Raw genomic sequence first — 26957 nt, 5'->3', positions numbered from 1 at the left:
TTCATCACAAGTGCCCTTTTTTTTTTTTTTTTTTTTGGCATAGTCAAGTGCTCACTTATCAAAGACGGGTTGGGGATACTGGCGTATGTCACAGGGTCGGATGTCACACAAACTCACAAGTATTTGCCCAACATCCACAAAACAAGGTCCCCAGCAACCTACTTTTTATCTGCAAGAGAGGTGGCCGGTCAATTCTGCACGGGCACGGTGGGTGGCGGTCCCTTTCCTGCCTTAAATCTGGAAGACACCTTAGAGATCACCCGGAGAAAGAAAACCTCCCTGCGACCCTCCGCCAGCGACTCCACGTCATCGCCATCCCCCGGCCAGGTCGCTTGGTCGCTGCCGGGAGTGCGGTGACTCAGAGGTGGTCCGAGTCCCCGGAGGGCGCCGCCCGTCACCCGTGCTGACGACGCGAAGGTCGTTCTCCAGTGACGAGGGGCGGCGGGCACGAAGTCGGCTCCCGACTCACCGGCGCACGCCTGTCGCTGTCACTAACCTCTCGCGGTGGGAGACTCGCTGCTCGTGCGCCTCAGGATTAACTCCCTTAATCCGCATATAACGCTGCGAGGCGGGCACTATCCTGACCCCACCGCACTGATGAGGAAACTGAGGCACACAGGCCCACTGCGGCCTCACGGTCACACAGCCACTGCGTGGAGGGGATCGGGAGGGCGGCGGGGATGGGGGATGGGGGAGGGGCGGGGAGGCGACGGGCGGCCTTCTTCGTCACAGAAACGCCAGCAGCGCCCTCCACTCGCCTATTTCCGTCACTTAAAGCTCCCGGCGGCCCTGCTAGGAAGGGAAAGCTACCAAAGTCCCAGCTCTGAAAGCGCCCGCTGCGATCCCTACGGGGCCTTCCCTCAGGCCCGGATGCGCCTCACACGCCCGGCGGCCCGGCGCGGACTGCAGCCCCCATAATGCACCGCGCGCGGAGCAGGGCCCGGCCGCGGGGACGCCGGGGTGTCCCAGCGGCGCCTTGAGAGAAAAAAATAGAAAAATCCAAAATCCCATCTTCCGCCGCTTTCCCTTCTCCACACAGATCTCATTTCCAGGAGGACACATTCCGTTTAGTAACAGCGCATGCCGTGAGGCGTGTAGAGCCGCTTCTGCTTTCAGGCACAGAAGGGGTCAGGCGCGGTGTTATGCGAGCGAGGCCCCCGGACCCCTCGCGGGGCGGAAGTAGCGGCGGCGGGGCTGCGACGCAGGCCGGAAGTGCGGGAGGGGGCGAAGGGCGCGGCCTCGGCGGGCGGGTGCGCGCTTCTGGTAGGTGCGTTGACGTCGGCCGTGTGGCGCGGGGCGCTTCCGCAGCGTCGCTCCCGGGCTCGGCGGCCCGCGTCCTGTGCACTCCCCCCGCTCCGGGTTCCGTAGCGTGGCCGGGACGACATGAGCAACAAAGAAGGTGGCGTCCCCCACAGCCCGGGCCGCTCTATACCCACAGGGGAGGCTCTCCTGCCTTTTGGGCCTCGAGGGATGCTCTGGTCCCTGGCAGGCTCGTGGGGCGGCGGCCCTGGGTCCCTAAACGGCCACATGGTCCCGTTTACGCCCCTTGTTTAATTTTTAAGTCTGCAGTTTTGTCCCAGTTCCGTAATTGCCCCACCTGGGCCGGGTCGAGGAGCCTGCTGGTGGCGGCCGGGATGGTCGTGGGGTCAGGCGGGGCTACTTGTCTGTCAGGGAGGAGGAAGGCGAGGCCCTGCGGGGGTCGGGTGTGAAGGAAGGAGGCGTTTGCCTGTGCCCGGAGTGTTTTGCGGGCCTCGGTGACGGAAGATCCCGGTCCAACTTTCCCCCTTCTTCTCCCCCAGAAGGATCGGGAAGGTTCAGGAAACGCAAGTATGACAATTTCCCACATAACCAGAGAAGAGAAGGGAAGGACGTTAATGCCTCTTCACCCGTGATGGTGGCCTTCAAATGTAAGTTCTCCGTGACGTGCATTGACGAAGGGACTGAACTAAAGGCTGCGACAGAAATTCCTTAGCCGGATTGTGCACGAGGAAACAGCCCTAAGAACTAAAGACGTGCCGATCGGAACCTGCATTTTTCTGGAGGGTCTGTCCTGGAGGGTTCCAAAGTCTGGATTCCAAAGGCTTGACTTTTCTGTCTCATTAGGGAAAACGTTAACATTAACAGTCAGACACAGGTAGCAGTTGACATGCCACGTATGCTTACAGATTATCGTGTCCCTGATAACATTTTCTCATCCATTGTGGACAGTAGTCCCCCCTTATCTTCCCAGGGGATACCTTCCCAGACCCCCAGTGGGAGACTGAGATCCAGATAGTACCACGCTATACGAAAGTACCTGAAAAAGTTCATGGAACGATTCATATTATCTTTCTTTTTTTAAAAATTTTATTTTGTTGATATACAATGTGGTTGATTGTTGTGGCCCATTACCGAAACCTCCCTCCCTCCTCCCTCTCCCCCCTCCCACCCAACAATGTCCTTGCTGTTTGCTTGTCATTTAAACTTCAAAGAATTGTAGTTGTTGTCTTCTTCCCCCCGCCCAGGTTTTTTTTTTTGTGTGTCTGTGTATGTATGAATTTATTTATTTTTAGCTCCCACCAATAAGTGAGAACATGTGGTATTTCTCTTTCTGTGCCAGACTCGTTTCACTTAATATAATTCTCTCATGGTCCATCCATGTTGTTGCAAATGGCAGTATTTCATTCGTTTTTATAGCTGAGTAGTATTCCATTGTGTAGATATACCACATTTTCCATATCCACTCATCCGATGATGGACATTTGGGCTGGTTCCAACTCTTGGCTATTGTAAAGAGTGCTGCGATGAACATTGGGGAACAGGTATACCTTCGACTTGATGATTTCCATTCCTCTGGGTATATTCCCAACAGTGGGATAGCTGGGTCATATGGTAGATCTATCTGCAATTGTTTGAGGAACCTCCATACCATTTTCCATAGAGGCTGCACCATTTTGCAGTCCCACCAACAATGTATGAGAGTTCCTTTTTCTCTGCAACCTTGCCAGCATTTATCATTCTGAGTCTTTTGGATTTTAGCCATACTAACTGGGGTGAGAGGCTATCTCAGTGTAGTTTTGATTTGCATTTCCCTGATGCTGAGTGATGTTGAGCATTTTTTCATATGTCTGTTGGCCATTTGTATATCTTCCTTAGAGAAATGCTTACTTAGCTCTTTTGCCCATTTTTTAATTGGGTTGCTTGTTTTTTTCTTGTAAAGTTGTTTGAGTTCCTTGTATATTCTGGATATTAATCCTTTGTCAGATGTATATTTTGGAAATATTTTCTCCCACTCTGTTGGTTGTCTTTTAACTCTGTTAATTGTTTCTTTTGCTGTGCAGAAGCTTTTTAGTTTGATATAATCCCATTTGTTTATTTTTCCTTTGGTTGCCCGTGCTTTTGGGGTCATATTCATGAAGTCTGTGTCCAGTCCTATTTCCTGAAGTGTTTCTCCTATGTTTTCCTTAAGAAGTTTTATTGTTTCAGGGTGTATATTTAAATCCTTAATCCATTTTGAGTTGATTTTAGTATATGGTGAGAGGTATGGGTCTAGTTTCATTCTCCTGCATATGGATATCCAGTTATCCCAGCACCATTTGCTGAAGAGGCAGTCCCTTCCCCATTGTATAGGCTTGGTGCCTTTGTCAAAGATCAGATGGCAGTAAGTGTGTGGGTTGATTTCTGGATTCTCTATTCTATTCCATTGATCAGTGTGTCTGTTTTTATGCCAGTACCATACTGTTTTGGTTATTATAGCTTTGTAGTATAGCTTAAAGTCAGGTAGTGTTATGCCTCCAGCTTTATTTTTTTTGCTCAGCATTGCTTTGGCTATGCGTGGTCTTTTATTCCATATAAATGTGTGGATAGTTCTTTCCATTTTTGAGAAAAATGTCATTGGAATTTTGATGGGGATTGCATTGAATTTGTAGATCACTTTGGGTAGTATGGACATTTTCACTATGTTAATTCTTCCAATCCAAGAGCATGGGATATCTTTCCATCTTCTTGTATCCTCTATAATTTCTCTCAGCAGTGGTTTGTAGTTCTCATTATAGAGATTTTTCACATCCTTGGTTAACTCAATTCCTGTTTTTTTTTTTTTTTTTTTAAAGATGACCTGTAAGGGGATCTTAATCCTTGACTTGGTGTTGCCAGCACCACGCTCACCCATTGAGCAAGCTGGCAATCCCTATATGGGATCCGAACCCGTGGCCTTGGTGTTATCAGCACCGCACTCTCCCAAGTGAGCCACAGGCCGGCCCCTAAGTATTTTATTTTTTTGGTGGCTATTGTAAATGGGCCGGCATTTTTGATTTCTCATTCTGCATGTTCACTATTGGAGAAAAGAAATGCTACTGATTTTTGTGTGTTGATTTTGTATCCTGCTACTGTGCTGAAATCATTTATCAACTCCAAGAGTTTTTTTGTAGAGGCTTTAGGCTGTTCGATATATAGGATCATTTCATCTGCAAACAGGGACAGTTTGACTTCATCTTTTCCAATCTGGATGCCCTTTATTTCCTTCTCTTCTCTGATTGCTCTGGCCAGTACTTCCAACACTATGTTGAATAGGAGTGGTGAGAGCGGGCATCCTTGTCTAGTTCCTGTTCTTAAAGGAAAAGCTTTCAGCTTTTTCCCATTCAGGATGATATTGGCAGTGGGTTTATCATATATGGCTTTAATTATGTTGAGATACTTTCCATCTATACCTAACTTATAGAGGGTCTTTGTCATGAATGAGTGTTGAATTTTATCAAATGCTTTTTCAGCATCCATAGAGATGATCATATGGTCCTTGTGTTTGACTTTATTAATATGGTGTATCACATTTATTGATTTGCGTATGTTGAACCAACCTTGCATCCCTGGGATGAATCCCACTTGATCGTGGTGAATAATTTTACGTATGTGTTGCTGTATTCTATTTGCTAGTATTTTAGTGAGGATTTTGGCATCTATATTCATCAAGGATATCGGCCTGTAGTTTTCTTTTTTGGTTATATCTTTACCTGGTTTTGGTATCAGGATGATGTTTGCTTCATAGAATGAGTTTGGGAGTTTTGCGTCTGTTTCAATATTTGGAATAGTTTGTAAAGAATCGGTGTCAATTCCTCTTTGAATGTTTGGTAAAATTCTGCTGTGAATCCATCTGGTCCTGGGCTTTTCTTTGTTGGGAGCCTTCTGATAACAGCTTCAATCTCCTTTATTGTTATTGGTCTGTTCAGATTTTCTACGTCTTCGTGGTTCAGTTTTGGGAGCTTGTGTGTGTACAGAAATTTATCCATTTCCTCCAGATTTTCAAATTTGTTGGCGTATAGTTGTTTATAGTAGTCTCGAATGAATCTTTGTATTTCAGATGAATCGGTTGTAATATCGCCTTTTTCATTTCTAATTTTTGTTATTTAAATCTTCTCTATTCTTTTTTTGTTAGCCATGCTAATGGTTTGTCAATTTTATTTATCTTTTCAAAAAACCAACTTTTTGATTCATTTATCTTTTGAATTGTTTTTTGGTTTTCAATTTCATTCCGTTCTGCTCTGATCTTAATGATTTCTTTCCGTCTGCTAACTTTAGGTTTGGATTGTTCTTGTTTTTCTAGTTCTTTAAGGTGAAGTGTTAGGTTGTTCACTTGCCATCTTTCCATTCTTCTGAGGTGAGCGTTTAATGCAATAAATTTCCCCCTTAATACTGCTTTTGCAGTATCCCACAGGTTTTGGTATGATGTATCATTATTTTCATTAGCTTCAATAAATTTTTTGATTTCCTGCTCGGTTTCTTCTTGGACCCATATGTCGTTAAGTAGAATGCTGTTTAATTTCCATGTGTTTGTATAGTTTCCAGAGTTTCGTTTGTTATTAATTTCTAGTTTTAATCCATTGTGGTCTGAGAAAATACATGGGATAATTCCAATTTTTTTGAATTTATTGAGACTTGATTTGTGACCTAATATGTGATCTATCCTGGAGAATGATCCATGTGCTGATGAGAAGAATGAATATTCTGAGGTTGTTGGATGGGATGTTCTGTAGATCTCTTCCAAGTCCAATTGGTCTAGAGTATTGCTTAGATCTTGTGTTTCTCTGCTGATTCTTTGCCTAGATGACCTGTCCAATATTGACAGTGGGGTGTTCAGGTCCCCTGCTATTATGGTATTAGTGCCTATTTCCTTCTTTAGGTCTAATAGAGTTTGTTTTATAAATCTGGCTGCTCCAACATTGGGTGCATACATATTTATGATTGTTATGTCTTCTTTGTGGATCAGTCCTTTTATCATTCTGTAGTGTCCCTCATTGTCTCTTTTTATGGTTTTTAGTTTAAAGTCTATTTTGTCAGCTATAAGAATAGCTATTCCAGCTCGTTTTTCTTTTCTGTTTGCATGGTAGATCTTTTTCCATCCTTTCACTCTTAGTCTATGTGAGTCTTTATGGGTGAGGTGGGTCTCTTGTAGGCAGCATATAGTTGGGTCCTCCTTTTTAATCCAGTCAGCCAGTCTGTGTCTTTTGATTGGGGAATTTAAGCCTTTTACATTAAGAGTTGTTATTGAAAAGTGTTGATTTATTCCTAGCATTTTATTGATTCTTTGGTTGTCTTAGGTGTCTTTTGTTCCTTGCTTTCTGATTTACTGTTTGTTTTCTGTGTTTGTTGGTTCCTTAGGTTGTAGATAGCCATTTTGTTTGTTTGTTTTCTCTTCATGAATGCCATTTTTATTATACTAGTGGGTTTTGATTTTTCTTGGGTTTTTATGGCAGTGGTAGTTATTTTTCAGGAATCAAACCCTTGAGAATTTCTTGTAAGGGTGGTCATGTGGTGGTGAACTCCTGCAGTTTTTGTTTGTCTGAGAAATATACTATTTGCCCATCATTTCAGAAGGATAGCCTTGCAGGGTAGAGTATTCTTGGCTGGCAATCTCTGTCTTTTAGTATTTTGAATATATCATCCCATTCCTTTCTAGCTTTTAGGGTTTGTGATGAAAAGTCTGATGTTAGCCTGATTGGGGCTCCCTTATAGGTGATTTGATGCTTCTTTCTTGCAGCTTTTAAGATTCTCTCTTTGTCTTTGAGTTTTGCCAATTTGACTATAACATGTCTTGGAGAAGACCTTTTTGGGTTTAATACGTTTGGAGATCGTTGAGCTTCCTGGATCTGAAGATCTGTGATTTTTCCTATACCTGGGAAGTTTTCTGGCAGTATTTTGTTGAATATGTTTTCAGTGCAATCTCCTTTTTCCTCCCTTCTGGAATACCCATGACTCGGATATTTGATCGCTTAAGGTTGTCTGATATCTCTCTCAGATTTTCTTCAATGTCTTTGATACTTTTTTCTTTTTTTTTTGTCTGCTTGTGTTATTTCAAACAGTCCATCTTCAAGTTCAGAGATTCTCTCTTCAATTCCGCAAGCCTGCTGGTTAAACTCTCCATTGTGTTTTTTATTTCGCTGAATAACTTCTTCAGTTCGGCAGGTTTGCTACATTTTTTTTCAGGACATTGATTTCCTTGTACATTTCCTCTTTCAGGTCCTGTATACTTTTCCTCGTCATGATGTCTAGCTGAGTTTTCTTGTATCTCATTCAGTTTCCTTAGAATTATCACTCGAAATTCCTTGTCTGTCATTTCAAGGGCTTCTTGTTCTATATGATCTAGAGTTTGAGATTTATTAACTTTTGGTGGTGTACTTTCTTGATTTTTCGTATTTCTGGTATCTTTTTATGTTTATTCCTTGTGGCAGGGGGTTTCACAGTCCACCGATTTGACACTATTGACTAACCAAGGTGTTACTGTGGTTGCCAATTTGGTATGGCTACCTCCGTGATTGCTCAGTTGGCCTCTAGTGCCTTGTGTGTGTGCTTGCCTCGGGTCTTGGGCCTCTCTGGGGAGCCATCTCTCTGGTCAGCTTGGACTCTGCTGGGCTGCTGGATCACGGGGCGGTACCGCAGGGTGTGTGGTCTCTGCTGAGCTTCTACCTCCCGTGCAGGACTTCTCCCTGTTCCGTGCGCTCTGGCCCGGGCTGCTGGGATGTGCTGAGGCACCGCAGAGCGTGTGGTCTCTGCAGAGCTTCCCCTTCCCCTACAGGATGTCTCTCTGCTCTGTGCGCAGTAGGCCAGGCTTGGGATGGAGCTGGGTGGCGGCAGTGAAGCCTACCTGCTGCTGGATCCCGCGGCGGCGGCCCCACCACAGGGTGTGTGGACTCCACGGAGCTTCTGTCTCCCTTGCTGGACGTCTCTGTGCTCCGTACACATTGGGCCGGGCTGCTGGATCGCGCGGCAGCAGTGTGGTCCCCGTGGAGTTCCCGCCTCCCCTGCCGGACGTCTCCCTTCTCCGAGTGCACTAGGCAGGGCTGCTGGATCCCGCAGTGGCGGCCCCACAGGGTGTGTGGTTTCTGCCGAGTCTCTGCCTCCCTTGCCGGACGTCTCCCCACTCTGTGCGCACTGGGCTGGGCTGGGAATGGAGCCGGGTGGCGGCGGTGAAGCCTACCTGCTGGATCACGCAGTGGCGGCCCCACAGGGTGTGTGGTTTCTGCCAGGTCTCCGCCTCCCTTGCCAGACGTCTCCCCACTCTGAGCGCACGGGGCTGGGCTCCATATTATCTTTTATTCTATTTTTCTACCAACTTTTTGAAGCACCCTCATGTATGCTATGCATGAATTTCTTTTTCTTTCTATACAATTTCAGGGATAGAAAGTTCATTCTTGATTTTTTTCTTATTGAGAACGTTTATCTTTTCACTTAAAGAAAGCATTTTATGACTTCTCTTTGTCATAGTCAAATTGCCAGCATCACTGTTCTTGCACTTCAGGGTTGTTATTAAGTCAAGTAAGTGTGATTTAAACAAGCGCTGTGATACTGCGACAGTTGACCTGATAATCTAGTTGGCTAGAAAGTGACTGACTGGTGGGTAGTGTAGACAGTGTGGAGACGCTGGACAAAGGGATGATTGATGTCCCATGGGATGGTGCGCAATTTAAAACATGACTTGTTAGTTCTGGAATTTTCTGTTTTATATTTTTTTGGGCTGTGGTTGATGCAGGTAACTGAAACCGTGGATAAGGGGGAACTACTCGTGTGTGTGTGTGTGTGTGTGTGTGTGTGTGTGTATTTAGTGTGTATTAGTTTTGTTTTTTCAACTAGACTTTTTTTTCCCCTCTTTTAAGAAGATGACTGGTAAGGGGATCTTAACCCTTGACTTGGTGTTGTGAGCACCACGCTGTCCCAAGTGAGCTAACCGGCCATCCCTATATAGGGATCCGAACCCGTGGCCTTGGTGTTATCAGCACCACACTCTCCTGAGTGAGCCACAGGCTGGCCTTCAACTAGACTTTTGAAGACAGGGACCATATATCTTTGTTTTTACTGTAGCACTTTGCACAGAATGGGAACTCATTTGTTAGTAAATCCTATACATATATACACATATATATTCATAGTCCCCCTTTTCTCAGCATATTAACTTAGTCAAGTTCCTCATTCCAAAACAATTCGTAAAGCAAAATCTTCCTTCCTCTGTCCACCTCTATCCACTATTTTGTACCTCACAGTTTCTGTGATTCAGGAATTTGGGAAGTACTTAGCTGGTTGGCTCTGACTGAAGGCTTAGTTGAGGGCTGGAAGATCTACAGCTCTTGACAGCTTAGGCCTTCTGCCTACCACCAGCTCCGTTCCTCTTCACATGGATCTCTCTTTAGTGCTGCTTCAGCGTCCTCATGTATGGCATCTGACTTCCCCAAGAGAGGAAGCAAGGAAGAAACTCACAGTCCCCTTATGTCCTCATCTTAGACGTCAGACACTGTCACTTTTGCCACACTAATTGTTGGAAGCAAGGCAGTTTATAAGCTCTGCTTCGTATTTAAGGGGAAGGGAATTAGGTTCCACAATTTGAAGGGAGGAGTCTCAGATCATTTGTGGAAATATTTTAAAACCACCACAGTATATACAGTGGTCTTCAGACACGTAAGACAGCTGGTTGTAATTGAGTAGAGAGCATATTGATACTGCTGTATCCTAAGTGGAAAAACTACAGTGGGTCAAGTATTTCCCACCTTTAAGCTCATGCACCCTGTACAGAGCTGATTGTTCCCAGCATATTTTGCTGTTTAATGTTTCTGCCTGCCTTTGGGCACATAGTTTCAGCTTGGAATTACTTCTACCTTGGTGCTCCCATTACACATCTTCTTCAAGATCTGGCTCTGGTAGTTTCTTCTCTTTGAAGCCTTCCTGGTTTTTCTCTCAAGCAGACTTGGTGATAAACATTACATTCATTTATTTTCCACTCGTCTAGTCATGAAATATTTATTGAGCGTCTCATATGTTCTATCGTGTTAGTGGTGAACAAGAAAAATGTGGTTCCTGCTTCCCTCAACCTTTTACATGTATTTATTATAGCTTGGTTACATTTCATTTAATTATTTGTTTACATCTCTGTCTTTCATAACTGAACTGAGCTCCTTGGGCATAGGAATTGTATCTTATCTAACATTTTATTCATAATATCTGACTCAGAGTGGTGATTAATGTATTCATATTAAACAATGAATACATGTTAATTATCTTGAAATATTAGTCAAAATCCTGGCCTAATTGTTATCTCAGTAATAAAAGATCAGATATATTTAGGTCCTTGTCAGGTACTAATTTGGTTAATAGTTTAAGTTTTTGTTTTTTTAATTCATGCAGAATACATCTTTTGTGTGCTCGCTATAGGCCAGGCAACTTGCTGGGAATTTGGAGTGAAAATGCTTCTGAAACAAAATAGTTATTAAGAGAGTTAAGTTGTGTATGGGTATTTCAAAGACTAAGGCTTGAAAAAAATAGGCAAGTTTATACTTGAGACTTGCTAAGTGAGTAAATCTCAAATGTTCTCACCACAAAAAAATGGTAACGTTGTGAGGTGATGGGTATGTTAATTAGCTTGATAGTGGTAATCATTTCACAGTCTGTGTGTGTGTATATATATATATATATATCTCAGAACATCACATTGTATATCTTTTATATATACAATTTTTATTTGTCAGTTATACCTCAGTAAAGCTAGGGGAAAAAGATGACAGGAAGACAAACATAAAGAATAGGGATAATGTATAAACTTTTAAAAAAGTCCTAGTTTCTTTTTTGTAGATAATTATACTGTATGTGGTAAGGTAATTTGAAAAACTTTATGTAACCTCGGGAGGTTTTGTGCCATCATTTTGCGATAACAATCTCATGTTAGCTAGGCTGAATGATTGTTTAAAAGAGTGCGTACAGTAAGCCCATTGTGAGGCTCTGAGTGATAAAACTCAGTTAAGACATAGCTGTTTTTAAAGAAAGAATATTTTGATTACTAGCAGAGCCTTTGATTTCCAACTGCTTCAGAAATATATAAGATGTTTTTTGTCCTCTACATTTTTATGGAGTAAATAATAGTTGCTTTATTGGGGCATACTGACCTGCCTTCGCGAAGTTTACATTCTATTGAGGAATTTGGTTAATAAACAAGTAAATATACAGATAGATAGGCAATATAATTTTAGCGAGCAGAGGATAAATGCTAGGAAAAAGTAAATCATTGAAGCACTGTGAGGGAATGAAGAGTAAGGGAGGAAGGAGGCAGGTGATATTAAGCTGTTTTTCAGCCGAGTTGTATGTGAATGACGAAAGTGTGGAACATGAGTCGATTACTGGGATGGTGTTCGAGAGACAGGCAGTAGTGGAAACTGAGGCGCCAAGGAAGGTACAGTCTAAGAGAATCAGGACTAGCAAGAAACAGTGTGGCTTCATGAGCCAGGGGTAGGACATGAGGACAAATAAACATTTTAGAGGCATGAATTTACTACTTAATCATTATGGATTCTGCAGATTATTTTTCCTGTAGGTGATATGACATGTCTGGAGACTCCCAGTGGTTGTATTATTAAATGTTAGTTATGTGTATATATATGTATATATAGTTTAATAAAAGAAAGTAACTTTGTGCTCTAGAAAAGCTAAACAATTTTTCCTTCAGTTAAATTTATTTAATATATCCTTTTGTTCTGTTGTAAGTATACTCACAACACCCCTGATGCAATCTTTTAGTCAGTAATAAAAAGTGATTGTTACTTGTTGAAAATTTTTATAAGGAAAAAATTTTGAGGCGGAAACATTTAGTAGTGGTGTGGTGAAGATTTTTGATTGTTTTAAAAAACTTAAAACACTTTTTCTGTTTGGCAGTCTCAAGTTAGACTTTTTGTAAATAAAGCTATTTAGGGTAAAAAATCTTACAGTCTCAATATTTGAGATTAAAAGAAATCGAGCAGAAAAGATGAAAATTAAGTTAACATAAAAAGTAAACAGATTGGCAATTATATGAGGTAGATATAATAGAAGTATTTCAGTTAGTCGTTTCTTGAACGTGAAGTGCTAATGCAGGGTCAGGAGAAAACAGCAACTGTTAGGAATCAAAGTGGTGACATTTAAGGGGAAGAATGTTTAAACATTTTCCTGAAGGCAAGACGTGTTAGAATTGTGAAAATGCCTTGTTGTATAATCTGATAAGAAAAAGTGGAATGAAAGTGGAGGAAAAAACACCCCTTCTTTTATATAGCCATAGAATATTATGTAATGGGGACTTGCGTCCGCTCTATCCATTTGACAGGTTGAAGGTTACTTTCTATGTGGGAGTGCTGAACCGTCAAAGATAATGTATAAACTAACTGGATACCACAGTCTGTGTTCATTTCCTTGTTCTCAGGAACTCTTACTTCCTAGTTTTCTTCTACTTTCAATTCTCTTCTTCCAAGATTTCTAACATGCTGACTGACTCAGTTTCCAGCTTATTTTTTCCTGGCCTAACTACTTAAGTTTTGATGTTTCTTAACTGATTATTTTCAGATGCACTCTGCCACAACTTTCTATTGATTTCAAAACTACTTTATGATCTAGTCCTCTAGTTATTTTCTTTTCTTTTTTTTTTAATCCTCTAGTTATAACAAAACCAATTCACATAGTGTTTGTGAATTTTCAATCTTTTTTCCTTTTTTTCTTTATTTTTTAAAATTTTTTCTTTTTATTTTTTTGACTTTCTTAATTTTTATAAAAGTTAATAATACATGTTTATATAACTGGCCATAGCCTGGGTGGCTCATAAAAAGCAGAAATTTATTGCTCATAGTTCTGGAGGCTGAAGTCCGAGATCAAGGCATGGCAGATTTGGTGTCCAGCAAGTATTCGCTCTCTGCTTCATAGGCAGTGCCGTCTTGCTGTGTCTTCACATGGCCAACAAGGAAAACAAGCTCCCTCAGCCTCCTTCAGGCACTAATCCCACCATGAGGGCCCCACCCTCATGACCCAGTCACCTCCCAAAGGTCCCACCTCCTAAGACTATCACCTTGGGGATTAGGTTTCAACACATAAAGTTTTGGGGACACAAACATTCAAATGGTAACAGTTGTCCCTATGGAAGTGTTCCAGGACAGGGGATGGGCCAGTGGGAGCTGTTGGGGGCTGGGCTGTGCGATGCTGGCCCATCCCTCCTCCTAAGGCCTGGAGAGAGGGGCTTCTGTATTATTCCATACTGCAGAGGCAGCTGGTGCCAGAGTAGACTCCTTGCCTGAAGGGGTTCAGGAGGTTCTGAAAGCCTGACCCCATGACCTGGGTGCTGCTGGGGTCAGCCCTGGGCCCCCCAAGAAGCCAACTCTTCTAGGGTGCAGCTGGGTTTAGGTCAACGTTCACTGGGTACTTGCCAGTGCTGGCTCTGTCCCACGTGCTGGCCATACCCAGGGGCAGGGGTGCTTCTTCCAGGCTAACAATGCTGTCCCCAGTGCCTGGATGGATGTCCACACACTGTGACCACACAGCCAGGGCCACAGGCTTGATGTTGAGATGATTTTGAAGGACCTCTTTAAGTAAAAGAATACAAAATGTTTTGTTTTTTTTTTAAAATAGGTTCAAAATTATTTAGAGTGAGAAATCATAACACATTGCAAGGTTTAAAAAGCAATAGAAGAGCCGGCCCGTGGCTTACTTGGGAAAGTGTGGTGCTAATAACACCAAGGCCACGGGTTCGGTTCCCTATATAGGGATGGCCAGTTAGCTCACTTGGGAGAGCATGGTGCTGACAACACCAAGTCAAGGGTTAAGATCCCCTTAGTGGTCATCTTTTATGAAAAAAAAAAAAGCCATAGCAGAGGAAGGCCAGGAGGGCATCATGGGGCTTGAGTTGTGCTGGGAGAACCTATGGGTACATGTGACTTACTTCACGTTAACTAAGTAGAAAGTAAAAGGTCCTCTCCTCCCTATCTGGTGGGCATGATGGCCATCATGATGGTCGCAATGGTGGCAGAAGGCTCCTCAGCTATTGGGCTGGTCTTGGAGCTGGGGCTTCTTGAGCTACCGCCCTTCGAGCCCCCAGCTCTGGGCCTCAGCCCGAGCTGGTAGCTGGGGCTTCTCCAGCAACCATTGTGACCTGAACACATATCTGCTTCTTTGCAGTCCTCTTTTCCCATGTTGTGGGCTTCAACCTTTTTTTCTTTATTATCTTCTTAAAAATTGTTTAAGTGTAAGTATTATGGTTATGTATACAATGGTAAAATAATGTAAATTGGAGGTTATGTGCAATCTAAAGGGACATTGAAATGGCATTAATAAAAAAAGAAAAATGAATGGATTATGATTAGATTGTTATTCGCTATTTAAATGTGATATTCATAATTTTGTAGCTTTTTAAAAATTGAGATAATTCACAGACTATGGCAGTCATTTTAGGAAGTTTGTTGCATATTCATTTTAATCCACTAAGCTGCTTTAATACAATTTATGGATTTCTAAAATATTTTCAGGGATTCAGGAATTTGTTTCTGTGCATTGTTGCTATTTACAGAAAAATATTAGTGGCTGCTTAGTTTCAGAGGTTTAGACATCTGGGACCATTATGAAACAAGTTTAAATTAGATTAAGTAGACTTCTAAAGGTGCTTAACAATGTAGACCTAGGATGTTTGACAATTAACAACACTGTAGACAGTAGGTGCTAGAGATTGTTTACAGTGTTCAGCTTTTTGTAGTTTGAGAATTAGTGTCATTATGACCATGTTCTGCTTGTGTTATGCCTTAGATAAAGGCAGGAGACTGCAGCCATTGCTTGCATTCACCTTGTGACACGTATTCTCTGTGTTGTTTGATAGGCTTTGAGTGTAGAATATGCATGCTCATGGTCATAATAATGTGTCCTTAGCATTTCAGCAGGAACTTGATGCAAGGCATGACAAGTACGAAAGACTTGTGAAGCTTAGTCGGGATATAACCGTTGAAAGTAAAAGAACAATTTTTCTCCTCCATAGAATTACGAGGTGAGTAAACATCTTTAAAATTTGTTACAATTTGATATAGTTTATATTTTTTATGCTTCATACCACGATGCATGGTAACTAGCCGTTAGGATATTCTGTGACTTTTGTTTGTGAACATTGGGATCAAAAGACATTTTAAGAATAAATATTTCAATAAAAATAGGAAGGAAAAAATTCTTATTTTCAGAGCAGTTAGGGATTTTGTGCTCTGTTAAGATCATTAAAATATAGCTATTGTTTGTGAAAATATATTACATTTTTATTGCTTATTAGAACCTATTAAAGCTTTACTTGGATGGTAGGTATGAAAATTTTAACATTAGATAAATGTTAAATCTTCTTATTTTCTCATTTATTTCTCAACTCGTTGCAATAGGGCTATCCCTCACAATTATTGAAATTACCCACATTACTTTCATATTGTTAAATCTAGTGCATCCTTTTCTGTTTTATTTTACATTTTTGCAGCATATTATACTGTTGAATACTTAATTATTCTTTGAAAACTTCTCTTCTTTCAGCTTTGTGACATTTTCTTTCTCTAGGACTTATCTTACTTTCCTAGGCAGGCTTTGTATATTTCATAGATTTCTTGGTTACAAGTAAAAGAAACCAGCTTAAACTGCCTAAGCTAAGCAAGAAAATTACAGATTTTAAAGATTCAGGAATATCTTATGAATGCAGCTGAGTATCTCTGTCTTTCATCTTTGTTTCTCTGTTAGCTTCATATTTCATTTGACCAGCTTCCTTTGCTTCTTTGTTCTATGCTGGGGTAGAAAGTGCCTGTCCTACACCTCTTCAGCCTATGTGTTTTAGGCCCAACTCCCAAAGAGAGATTTCTTGTTACAAATTCTAAATACCTCTAGAAGGGTGACTATGATTGGCATTACACTATGTCTCTAATAAAGTATTTAGAAAAGACCAAATATAATTTATTAGCTTTTTATTATTAAAAATATTGTTGAAGTCTTATATTCACTAATTTAAAACTTTTAAGATAATTCTCTAATGCATTAATTTTTATTTTATTAAGTAGAAGTGAATTTGTTATACATAGTTATTGAAATATGGCACTGTTAACCTTTTCTTTTTCTTACCTCACTTTCTAAAATTAATTTTTGCATGTTTTCTTAACTAATTCTTAGAAATCTTGTACACAGATGAGCTTGTATTATAGAAAGAAACAACACTATTCTGATTAATTATGGGCACCTTTTTTTCCCAGTAACAACTCTAACTCTAAAACAATTGCCATCAGTATTCAGCAGTTTAAAGAAATAAAAACATAATAGAAGAGTGACAGGAGAACTTAATATTTTAGAAAAAAGCGATGTTATTCTGTAAAGTCATCTTGTATTTCTTCACCAAAAAATAATAGATACTCATTACGTAAACTTAAATAGTGATCTGTAGAAAAATAATAAGTGACGAGAAAAGTAAAGCTATTTTAATGAAAGAATTTAGTCAGTCATAATATCCAAAGATAGCCACTATCATTTAGCAGATTTCATATTTTATGCACTATTTTTTTTATCATAGTTGTGACCATATTGTATATTCAATTTTGATTAGTAAACTGAGAAAAGAGTAAACTTCAGAAAAATTACAAACTTCATTAAAATTACAAACTTCAGAATAGTAAATATACTTTATGAAAGAAATCAGCCAGTCCCAGTACAGAAAGATTATTACTATTAATTAAGAAGATTTAATACTTTAACTACAAGCTCATTTTGTTTAACAGGCATGGATATTTCTTTCTTCTTTAGTGAAGATTGGTAGTTTATGTCTTTCAAGGAATTTGTCCATTTCCTCTAAGATTTGAAATGTATTGGCATAAAGTTGTTCCTAATATTTCTTTGTTATCTTTTTTTTTTTTTTTTGTCGTTTTTTCATGACCGGCACTCAGCCAGTGAGTGCACCGGTCAGTCCTATATAGGATCCGAACCCGCGGCGGGAGCGTTGCCGCGCTCCCAGCGCAGCACTCTACCAAGTGCACCACGGGCTCGGCCCTCTTTGTTATCTTTTTAATGCCTGTAGGATCTGTAGTGATGTCCCTTCTCTCATTTCAGATGTTGTAATTTGTGTCTTCTCTTTTTCCTGATCTACATGGCTAGTGGTTTATCAATTTTATTGATCTCAAAGAACTGTTGGTTTCATTGATTGTATTACTTTTGGGTTTTCTTTTGCATTGATTTCTATTCTTATTTATATAATTTTTTTTTTTCTGCTTACTTTGGGTTAATTTGTTCATCTTTCTTAAGTTGGAATCTGAGATCAATGAAGTAGCTAAGGTTCATCTTTTCTAGTGTAGGCATTTAGTGCTATAAATTTCCCTTCAAGTCTCCAAGTATTGCTTTAGGTGCATCCCACAGATTTTGATGTTTTTTATTTTCATTTAGCTCAGAATACTTTCTAATTTTCATTTCGATTTCATCTTTGGCCCATGGGTTATTTAGAAGTATGTTATTTGGTTTCCACATATTTTGTGGGTTTTCCAGATGTCTTTCTAATACTGATTTCTAATTTAATTCCATTGTGGTCAGAGAACATTCTTTTTTTGATTTGAATCATTTTAAATTTACTGAGACTTCTTGTGGTCCAGAATATGGTCTATCTGGTAAAATGCTCTGTGTGTACTTGAAAAGGATATGTATTCTGCTGTTGTTGGGTGTAGTGTCCTATAAATGCCAATTAAGTAAAATTGGTTGATAATGTTGTTCAGGTCATCTATATCCTTACTGATTTTCTGTATACTTGTTCTATCAATTATTGAGAGGGAGGGATTGAAATCTCTGGAATGTAATTGTGGAAATGTCTATTTTTCCTTGAAGTTCGTTAGTTTTTGCTTTATGTATCTGGAAGCTCTGTGGTGCATTAATATTTAGGATCATTACGTTCACTTGATGAATTGATCCTTTATTATTATGATGGTATAACTGGAAATAGTATTTACTCTGAAGTTTGATGTTAATATAGCTACTCCTATTTACTTTTGTTTAGTGTGAGGAGGGTATATATCTTTCATCCTTTTATTTTTAATCTGTTTGTGTCTATATTTAAAGTGGATTTCTTATCTTTCTTGCTTTCTTTAATCCATTCTGATAATCTCTGCCTGTTATTGGAGGTGTTCAGACTGTTTATATTTAGTGTGGTTATTGATATGGTTGGATTTAAATCTCCCACCCATTTTCCTCTTTTTTGTTTTTTTTTTTTGCCTTAAATTAAATTGAATATTTTTTATGATCCAGTGTTATCTTATTTCTCTGCTTATTAGTGATATCTTTTTGTTTTGATATTGTAGTGGTTGTTTTATGGTTTATAGTGTATATCTTCACTCAGCATTGTTGACCATTCTTACTTGCACAATGCTGCGTTAACTGAAACTTGTGCATATCAGAACCACATCTTTGCTTTGTATGGTTCTGTGGTAACAGTTACTTTTCAGATCGAGGCCACAGTGTTGATATGCATAAGTTTTAGTTAACGCAGTACCATGCAAAAGTAAGGACCACTTGCATATCATTTCAGATATAGTATAAAAACCTTCTAATATACTTCCTTTTCCATTTGCCCTCTACTAGCCTGGTCTTTTGTACTACTGTTGTAATTCATGTTGCTTCTGTATTTGTTACAGTCCTCACCAGACATTATTATTTTTACTTCAGTGTGATTTAAAAAATAAGAAAAAAGTGTGTGTTATTTGCATAGTTACCATTTCTGGTGTTGTCCATTCCTTTGTAAATAGATCCAGATTTCTATCTGGTATTATTTTCCTTTTTCCTAAAGAACTTCCTTTAATATTTTTTGCAGTGTCAGTCTGCTGGTGATAAATTAGCTCTTTTTGGCTCTATACATAACATGGGGATTGTTCTGCCTGCTCACTTTGGGTGGTTCTTTTTCCAGCACTGTGTAGTTCCCTCACAGGCCTGCTGTGATCAGTACTCAGCTAAAGACTTGAGGAGGTTCCTTCCGTAGGTCTCTGAAGCTGTCTCTCTTTGTTCAGCTTTCTCCTCGTCATGACTCTGCCCTGCAAATGTTAGCTGTCTTGGGTGTCCCTTAAAATCTCAACTTCTTTTCTACTCAGGGGGATTCCTGGGTTCTAAGTTTCTTGTCCCTGCACTGTCACTTGGAAACTCTCCAGACAATTAGGTGGGACACTCATAGGGCGTAGTCGTATCTCCCTCCACACCAGGGGATCATTGTCCCATGCTGCCTGTAGTCTAAGGTCTGAAAGCATTGTTTTGTATGTTTAGTTTTTCTTTTTAGTTGTTTAAGGTGGGAGGATAAATCTAGTCCATGTATCCTGACTGAAAGCAGACATTACAGATGTCACATTTTCATGAACAAAATTTTTCTTATAGTTACAATCACATTATACATGTAATTTTTATACTTCTTTTTTCACTTAATCGTGTGTTATAGCATTTTCCATTTCTTTACATATTATTAACAAAATCTAATTATAGATTTGAGTTAGAAGTATGCAAATACATACAAATATTTATTTAGTCCTGTGTTAATTAATATTTACATTATTTCAGTTTTTCACTATCAAAGCATCTGGCTGATATTCTAAAAGTTCCCACTATCTTGATTATAGTGCTCCTGATTTGGAAGAAATATTGACTGAATCGGAAATTAAATTGGATGGTGTCAGACAAAAGATATTACAGGTAGCCCAAGAGCTGTCAGGAGAAGACATGCATCAGTTCCATCGAGCGATCACTACAGGTGAGTCTAGATTCCTTTCAGTGGTAACATTTTTTTAAAAAGTGTGCTGTATGATTTATGTGTGAGCTGTGTGAATTTTAATTAATACCTGGTGAAATAATATTATTATACTTTTTAAAACCTGGGACTTGTGAGTAGTAATGTAAAGGCAATCCAAAAACATTCAATTGGCTTTATTTTTACAGCACTGTTGGTGATAGTCATTGACTGATTTTAATAAAGTCATTGAGAACACAGAGTCAATAGAATGAACTTTATTCTTGAATATGTATTCAGACAGGGCACATCTCATTTCCAGCTACAGGTAAGTCTCACTAGTGGCTCTAAGTTTCTGTTTTGGTAGATTCATGAAAGAGAAGGTATCACTTAGCCACATGAATCCAAACATCTCAGAGGGTGACTCCCTGTCTTGAAATCTTAGGATAGTACACATTTTAAATATTCATTTAAAAATGTTCAGAGAGTACTGGATCTTCATGGTTACCACCGTTTTCAAATTAGTTGAATAAATGTGTAAAGTGTTTTGCTCTCTTTTCTTCATTCCTTTCCTAATATGAGCTTGACAGGCGAGATAACTACATAATTAGATACATCTTAAGATTTGCATAAACAGTGGGAAATGAGTTCATTGGTATCTGCTCCATATATGTATGTCCTATTGTAATCTAAGCATTTATAATTTCAGCACTTATCTTTCAGAAATATTAAAATGTCTTTTAATATGTAAGAGAAGGTACCTGCATATGCCAGTTAAAGCTGGTGATGCATGATTGGAAGCAAGTGAAAACTCAGATAGTTCTATGAGGTGTCATAGCATATTCCCAAAGGAGATATAGTCCCATCATGATAACTTATTACTTAGTATCAGGGATTTATTTGGTTTTTAACAAATTGCACATAATAAACATGATTTACTGAATTCAGTTTGTGACATCAAATGTCACAACCTCAAGTATGACAAATTTGGCCGGAGAGGAAGATATCGGAGGTATTGATGGTAAGATGGGTGAGGTGGAAACTAAATCAAGCTTCTAGAGGAAAATATATGAGAATATCTTCATGACATTGTGGTAGAGAAGATTTCTTTAACCAAAACAGCATTAATTGTTAAGGAAAAAGTGGTCAGTTGATTTGCATTAAAATTAAGAAATTCTTTTACCAAAAGAGATCATTTAGGAAGTGGAAAGGCAAGCTGAAGTGTGAGAGAAGACAGATACATACGTTGGGTAAAGAATTCCTAGAAATCAACAAAAGGACAAGTAATTTTGAAAATGAGTAGAAAACTTAACAGGGGCCTCAAAGAAAGAGAACATCCACATGGCTAGTGAACATATGAAAAGGTGCTTAGCATCGTTATTCACCAGACTTATGCAAAGTAAAGCCACAATTAGGGCCACAAAAATGATTACACTGTGTAATGTTGAATATACTAATTATCCTGATTTGAGCATCACATATTGCACACAGGTATTGATAGTCAATGCTGTATCCCACAGAAATGTACAGTCAATTATTTTTCAATAAAAAATAAACTTAGAGTAAAAAAAACCCCAAAACACATTTAGATACCATTTGGCCACCAACATGGCTAACTTATACAGACTGACAAAACTACTTTAAAAAGCTATTTGGCAGTATCTGCTTTAGTTAAACATGTGCTTGTAACTGGGTGTGACCTGGCAGCTCCACTTCTAGGTATGTAGACAACAGAAGTGAAGCTTATGCCACCCAAAGACATGTTCAAGAAAGCTTATAGCAGCTATACTCATAATAGCCTAAAACTAGAAATGACCCGAATCTCCATCCAGGAGAGTGGATAAGTTGTGGTACAGTTGTACAATGTAATACTGCACAGCAACAAAAAACAGTAAACATATGCAGCAGTGAATGTGAATCTCACAGGCGTGTTGGGCAAAATAAGCAGCCATAAAAGAGTACCTGCTTTATAATTCTGTTTATGTGAAGTTCAAGAACAGACAGAACTAGTCCGGGGAGGTAAGAGGGAGGACAGTGGTTACCTGGAGGTGGAGTTTGGGGCAGGGGTTCTTGACTAGAGGCAAGAAGGGACCTTCTCAGATGACAGAAATGCTTTATATTTTGGTCTGGGGGTATTACATAGGTGAACATTTGTAAAAATTCGTTGAGCTATACACTTAAGATTTCTGCACTTTACCGTATATAAGATATAACTCATTTTTTTTTTTTAAACAAAGAAAAGTTAGTGTTGACTGCTGGGTTCTTAGCTCCTTTTTCCAGAGTGGTTCCTTGTATTAGGAGATCACATCAATGGCAGTTCTCTTCCTGGCAGTGCTTTGGTACAGATGTGGGCCATGCCATTCATAGCGTAATACTCTCTGTCATGGCTCTTTTGGTGAGGTTCCCCTTGGGTACTCTGTCACTCCTTGTTGGTTGCAGGTCAGATAATGTTAGTGGCATCCTCCACCTTATTCTGTTTGATCTCCTGAGCTTTTTATATTCCTCTTGTAGAGGAGGTGTAACAGGAGGAGGTGAACTGGAACTGTGGTTCTTAGGGTTGGTTGGAATCCAAAAGTGCCATCTCCAGGCCTCAGGTATGCTGTAGATCTTTTCAGGGATAGCGATCAGGAGCAGTGGTGTTTATCAGTTGTCTGTGCGTGAACACTGTACCGACATAAGGGAACTCAGGGAATTATGGCTGTTGCTCCCTCCCCTGCAGCTGGAGCAGTAGCTGTGACCATACTAGAGTGGATCATAGCAGGAAGACAGTTCAGACAGAGTGGTTCTGCTCTACGTAAATTGGGTATGCACATACAATCTTGAGGATTACTGGGTGGTGGAGTTGGTGGTGATGGAGCAAGTTGGGTTTGTAGAAAGTCCTCAATCTGAAGAAGCAGTACAGTCTAAATGTCTTACTGCATTAAAGTAAAAAGAAATCCCATTCTACAGCTTCTCTTAAGTTACCTATTAACTCGAATGAGTAAAGCAAGAGTTTGAAAAACTTCCGTAGTCCTTATCATTTTTTTCTGTCACATCATGCAGGAAGCCTATCTTGTAAAAATTTATGGCTAGGTAATAAATATAATAAAAGCTGACACAGTAATCCTCACTTTTAACTTCAATCTGTGCTTAAAACGTTTATTTTTGTAAAAACTTGTGTATTTTCTTCACAGTGTTGCTGTTTCACATATGAAAAGTGATCTCATACTTTCTGTGTTTAAACATCTCAATTTCTTATTGGTTCATAGGTTAAGCTCTGTCAATTCTTTTTTTTTTTTTTTTAAGCTCTGTCAATTCTGACAACTTGAATTTCCCCACATGTCTAGTGGAATATCCTTGATTTGCTGTATTTGGCCCACTGGCACTGTTTTGTATGTCCTGAATTCATCAATGAGTAAAGTGTAAGGAAAGAGTTTAAATAAGGCTAAGGATCACATTGATAATAGATACCAAAAGAAACCTAGAAAGCTGTATGTTGTCTTTTATTTTTATTATTTTTTTTGTCAGCACCATGCTCAGCCAGTGAGCAAACCGGCCATCCCTATATAGGATCCGGACCCGTGGCCTTGGTGTTATCAGCACCACACTCTACCGAGTGAGCCACGGGCCGGCCCCTGTATGTTGTCTTTTAGAACATAACATAAATGGAGGGGAAAAAAAGCTAAAAGAGACATTGAGTCAGTAGAGCGTTTCCTAAGTCAGGAAGGAAGCACTACAATGTTGGAAAGTTTAAATAGCACGTTAATAAAATGAGAGCAGTCTTTCCTCAGATTTCTCACTTCCCTGTGCCACTGAGGATTATTATAAGAACCATAGTCTGTTTTAGGCCTTTGTTTATGATTTGCAAGTTTTCTTTGAAGATTACCTACTTATGGATTTTAAAAATTAAGGATTCTCTATATCTCACTTTCCTGTAAGATGTTTTTAAAATGAGGTTTTTTGAATTGAAGCAATACAATGTTTTTCCTTAAACTTAAAGAATAAAGCAGTCAAATAAAGAGGTATCTGGGGCTTAAAAATTTGCTGACATGTTTTATTTGATAAAATAAGGTTATTTATAATTTTATAATTATAGTAGCGTTAACAATATGATGCTTGTGAATAGCTTGCTGCTTGTAATTGTTAAATGCTTGTTTTGGTGTTACTCCAAATAGCTGTTCTTTTGACTTGAAGATAAAACAATTCTGGCATTGAACTAAAGGAGTTTTGTGCTTTTCCTCATTAAGAATAGTGCTAGTGGCACGCAGAGCATTTCCCTGAGGGATACTTATGTGAGCTCAAACATTGAGTATCCTAATAATTGAACAACAACAAAACGTTAGGTCTGTTTTCTACACATTTCTTATCAGAGTAGATTGCAGATTGTCCCAAGGGATGGTTAAATAAATGAATGAATAATTAGTTCCTTGAAATAAGTTACTTAAAAACATTTCTGGGCCATATCATTTTTTTCCTCTTGTTGAAAAATTGTTAGGTTGAGGGGAAATATCCTCCATCTAGAAGAAAAAAATTTTTTTTTTTTTTTTTTTAGTTTATATCACTGATGATGATTCTGTCATTTCTAAGACGTTTTGTTGTGCATAGATCACTTCTGTCCCCATTTTTTTGGCCAGTCACATGGCACACCTAACTTCAAGGGAGAATGGGAATATGGTGTGTGCCAAGGAAAACAAAATGTTTTTCTCTGATATTGAAATTTGATGTCCTTTTAGTTTAGGGGAAAATCTAGGTATTGCTTGTTTTTAATTTTTTTCTGAATATATTTCTCTTTTGTTTGAAAGCATTCAGTTGTCTAATTTGGAAATAATTTTACAACTGAATGGGTGGTAAGAGGATATCTAGTCCCACTACCTCATTTTGTAAATGAGATTAGTGATGATATTGGAATTGGAATCTGACTTGTTTTATCTCCTCTGATAGACTTTCTGCTCGGCCTTGCTTCTGTGATAGATAGTGCTTTGTACCTATTTTCTCCAAAACCAAAGGATTTTTCTTGAAGAGATCAGATCCTATATCTAATTAAAGAATCTCATACTTCTTAATTTTACCTATGTATGTAAGTAAAATAGATATAGTTTACAGTTGCATTTAAATGTGGGATGATTCAGTAAACATTTTCTTTGACTATTTTAATCACAATTTAATAAGTGTATACTTATTGTGTGTACACACTGCGAACTTTCGTGGTAACTGCTGCGGCCATGAGAAAATGTCTCTATAGGCATTTCTGGGTTATAAAAATTCAGTTTGTGAACATTCTTTCTAAGTAAATGTCTGGTACACACTGCTTAGACTGTGTGAGTATATGAAGGTCTTTCAGTCCAGTTTTTCTTCTTGTCTCTGAATATTCCTACTGCTGTTTTGAAATACTGTTTCAGAAAGTGAATCTTTTGAGCTGAGGCTTGTCAGTTGATAAGGACGGGCTAAATAGGGGACATGGAAAGAAGAGACAGCTTCTTACTCAGTTGTGGACGCACTGCACCAAGTTAAAGAGCTCCTTATTTTTTGACAAACTTTATCTTATCATGTCTTAATGGGATAAACAGTAATGTTCTGTTGACATATTTTGCTATTCTTAGCTTCCTAAAAAGTATTTTAGTATCATAGTACATGTTGGGCTAGGGTAAGATTTTGGAAGAACAATGTCCTCTTTTAATACATTGAAAAGGTAAAAAAAAAAAAAAAAGAACGAAGAACCATTGCTTTCTTTAAAGAAGTTATAAAGTATTGTCTAACAACAGTTAATGCCAGTCATTCTTATTTTAACTATTCTTCCCACAGTTAAAACCAACCAACAGTTAAAGAGGGCCCTTGTACCAGACAGTAATATATCATTCTGTATGGATCCTACAATGTCGGTAGATGCCTGTACTTTACAAATGAGGAAATGGGAGCACAGTAAAATTAATAAACTTACCTTAACTCACACTGCTAGTAACAAGCTGAATTGGCTTTTGGACCTAGGGCATCTTCTTTCAAGTCTATGCTTTCCATTATGTTGTATCATATTTTATTTGGAGTGGGGCTAAGTGGTCATTCTTGGTGTGAAAAGAATAAGGCCTCAAGTTTAGGGTTAGCAGTGGTGATGGAGAGGAAAGGACATGTTTTTAAAAGACAGTTAAAAAAAAAACTGTAGGGGAATTGGCTGGGAGAAGCTTTAGGTTTCTGGTTTGGCTGACTAGGTGAATGGGAATGTTAAGAAAAGAAAACAGGAAGATGGAACCAGTTTTGGATATGATTAATTGGAAATTATGGGGCAACCGGGTAGCTACCTGGTAGGCAATTTGATGTGTGGGTCTAGAGAACTCAGGATACAAGTGTAATCTGCAGTTATAGCCCTGGAGTCATCTTGGAAATTGTAGTTGAATTTGTAGACATAGGTAAGATTGTCCAAGGGGAGTGTAGGGTGAGAAGAAAGGCAAAAACTGGGAACCTTAGCCAAAGGAAATAGAATAGGGTGTTTAATGGAATAGCATCCCAGAGGAATCAAGAGAGGATGGGATTCAGAGCTCAGGTAGATTGATAAGCTTCAGTCCCCTCCCTGAGCAGTTAAGAATAGGTATAGAGGTAGGGAATGAAGAAAAATTCTTACTCCGTTTATTAGTCTCTTTTCTGTTGCTCATAACAGAATGCCTGAAACTGGGTAACCTATAAAGACATAGAATTTGTTTCTCACAGTCTCAGAGGATGGGAAGTCCAAAGTCCAGGGAATGCATCTGGTGAGGGCCCCTTTGATGTGTGGTGACTTCACAGCAATGCAGGGTGTCAGATGGCAAAATGGTATGAACAAGAGAGCTAACCTGCTCACTTGCTCTCCTTATAAAGCCATCAGAACCATGCCCATGACTCCATGAATGGGTACAGTCCTCAGAATCCAGTCACCTCTTCAGGGCCCCACCTGTTAAGTACCATAATAGGATTTCCCACTCTCTTAACACTGGGGACACAATTCAACCCATAGCACCTGGTA

General features: G+C 39.3%; 1 protein-coding gene across 4 annotated transcripts in view; it reads left to right on the top strand.

Moving 5' to 3' along the window:
- The first annotated feature begins 1127 nt into the window (after positions 1-1127).
- The window catches only part of TSNAX (translin associated factor X), a 38229-nt gene continuing 12399 nt past the window's right edge, over positions 1128-26957 (top strand). Inside the window, exons 1-4 of one of the 4 annotated variants that reach the window (XM_063082778.1) lie at positions 1128-1263; positions 1803-1907; positions 15163-15277; positions 19881-20011. In XM_063082778.1, the coding sequence (XP_062938848.1) occupies positions 1143-1263; positions 1803-1907; positions 15163-15277; positions 19881-20011 (472 nt within the window). In that variant the 5' untranslated portion in view covers positions 1128-1142. The other 3 variants (XM_063082777.1, XM_063082780.1, XM_063082779.1) reach the window with 3 other exon arrangements.

This window comes from Cynocephalus volans, chromosome 18 (genome assembly GCF_027409185.1).
Source record: "Cynocephalus volans isolate mCynVol1 chromosome 18, mCynVol1.pri, whole genome shotgun sequence".
Taxonomy (NCBI): Eukaryota; Metazoa; Chordata; class Mammalia; order Dermoptera; family Cynocephalidae; genus Cynocephalus; species Cynocephalus volans.
The sequence above is the reverse complement of the archived record's forward strand: the minus strand, read 5'-3'. Positions and strand labels throughout refer to the sequence as shown.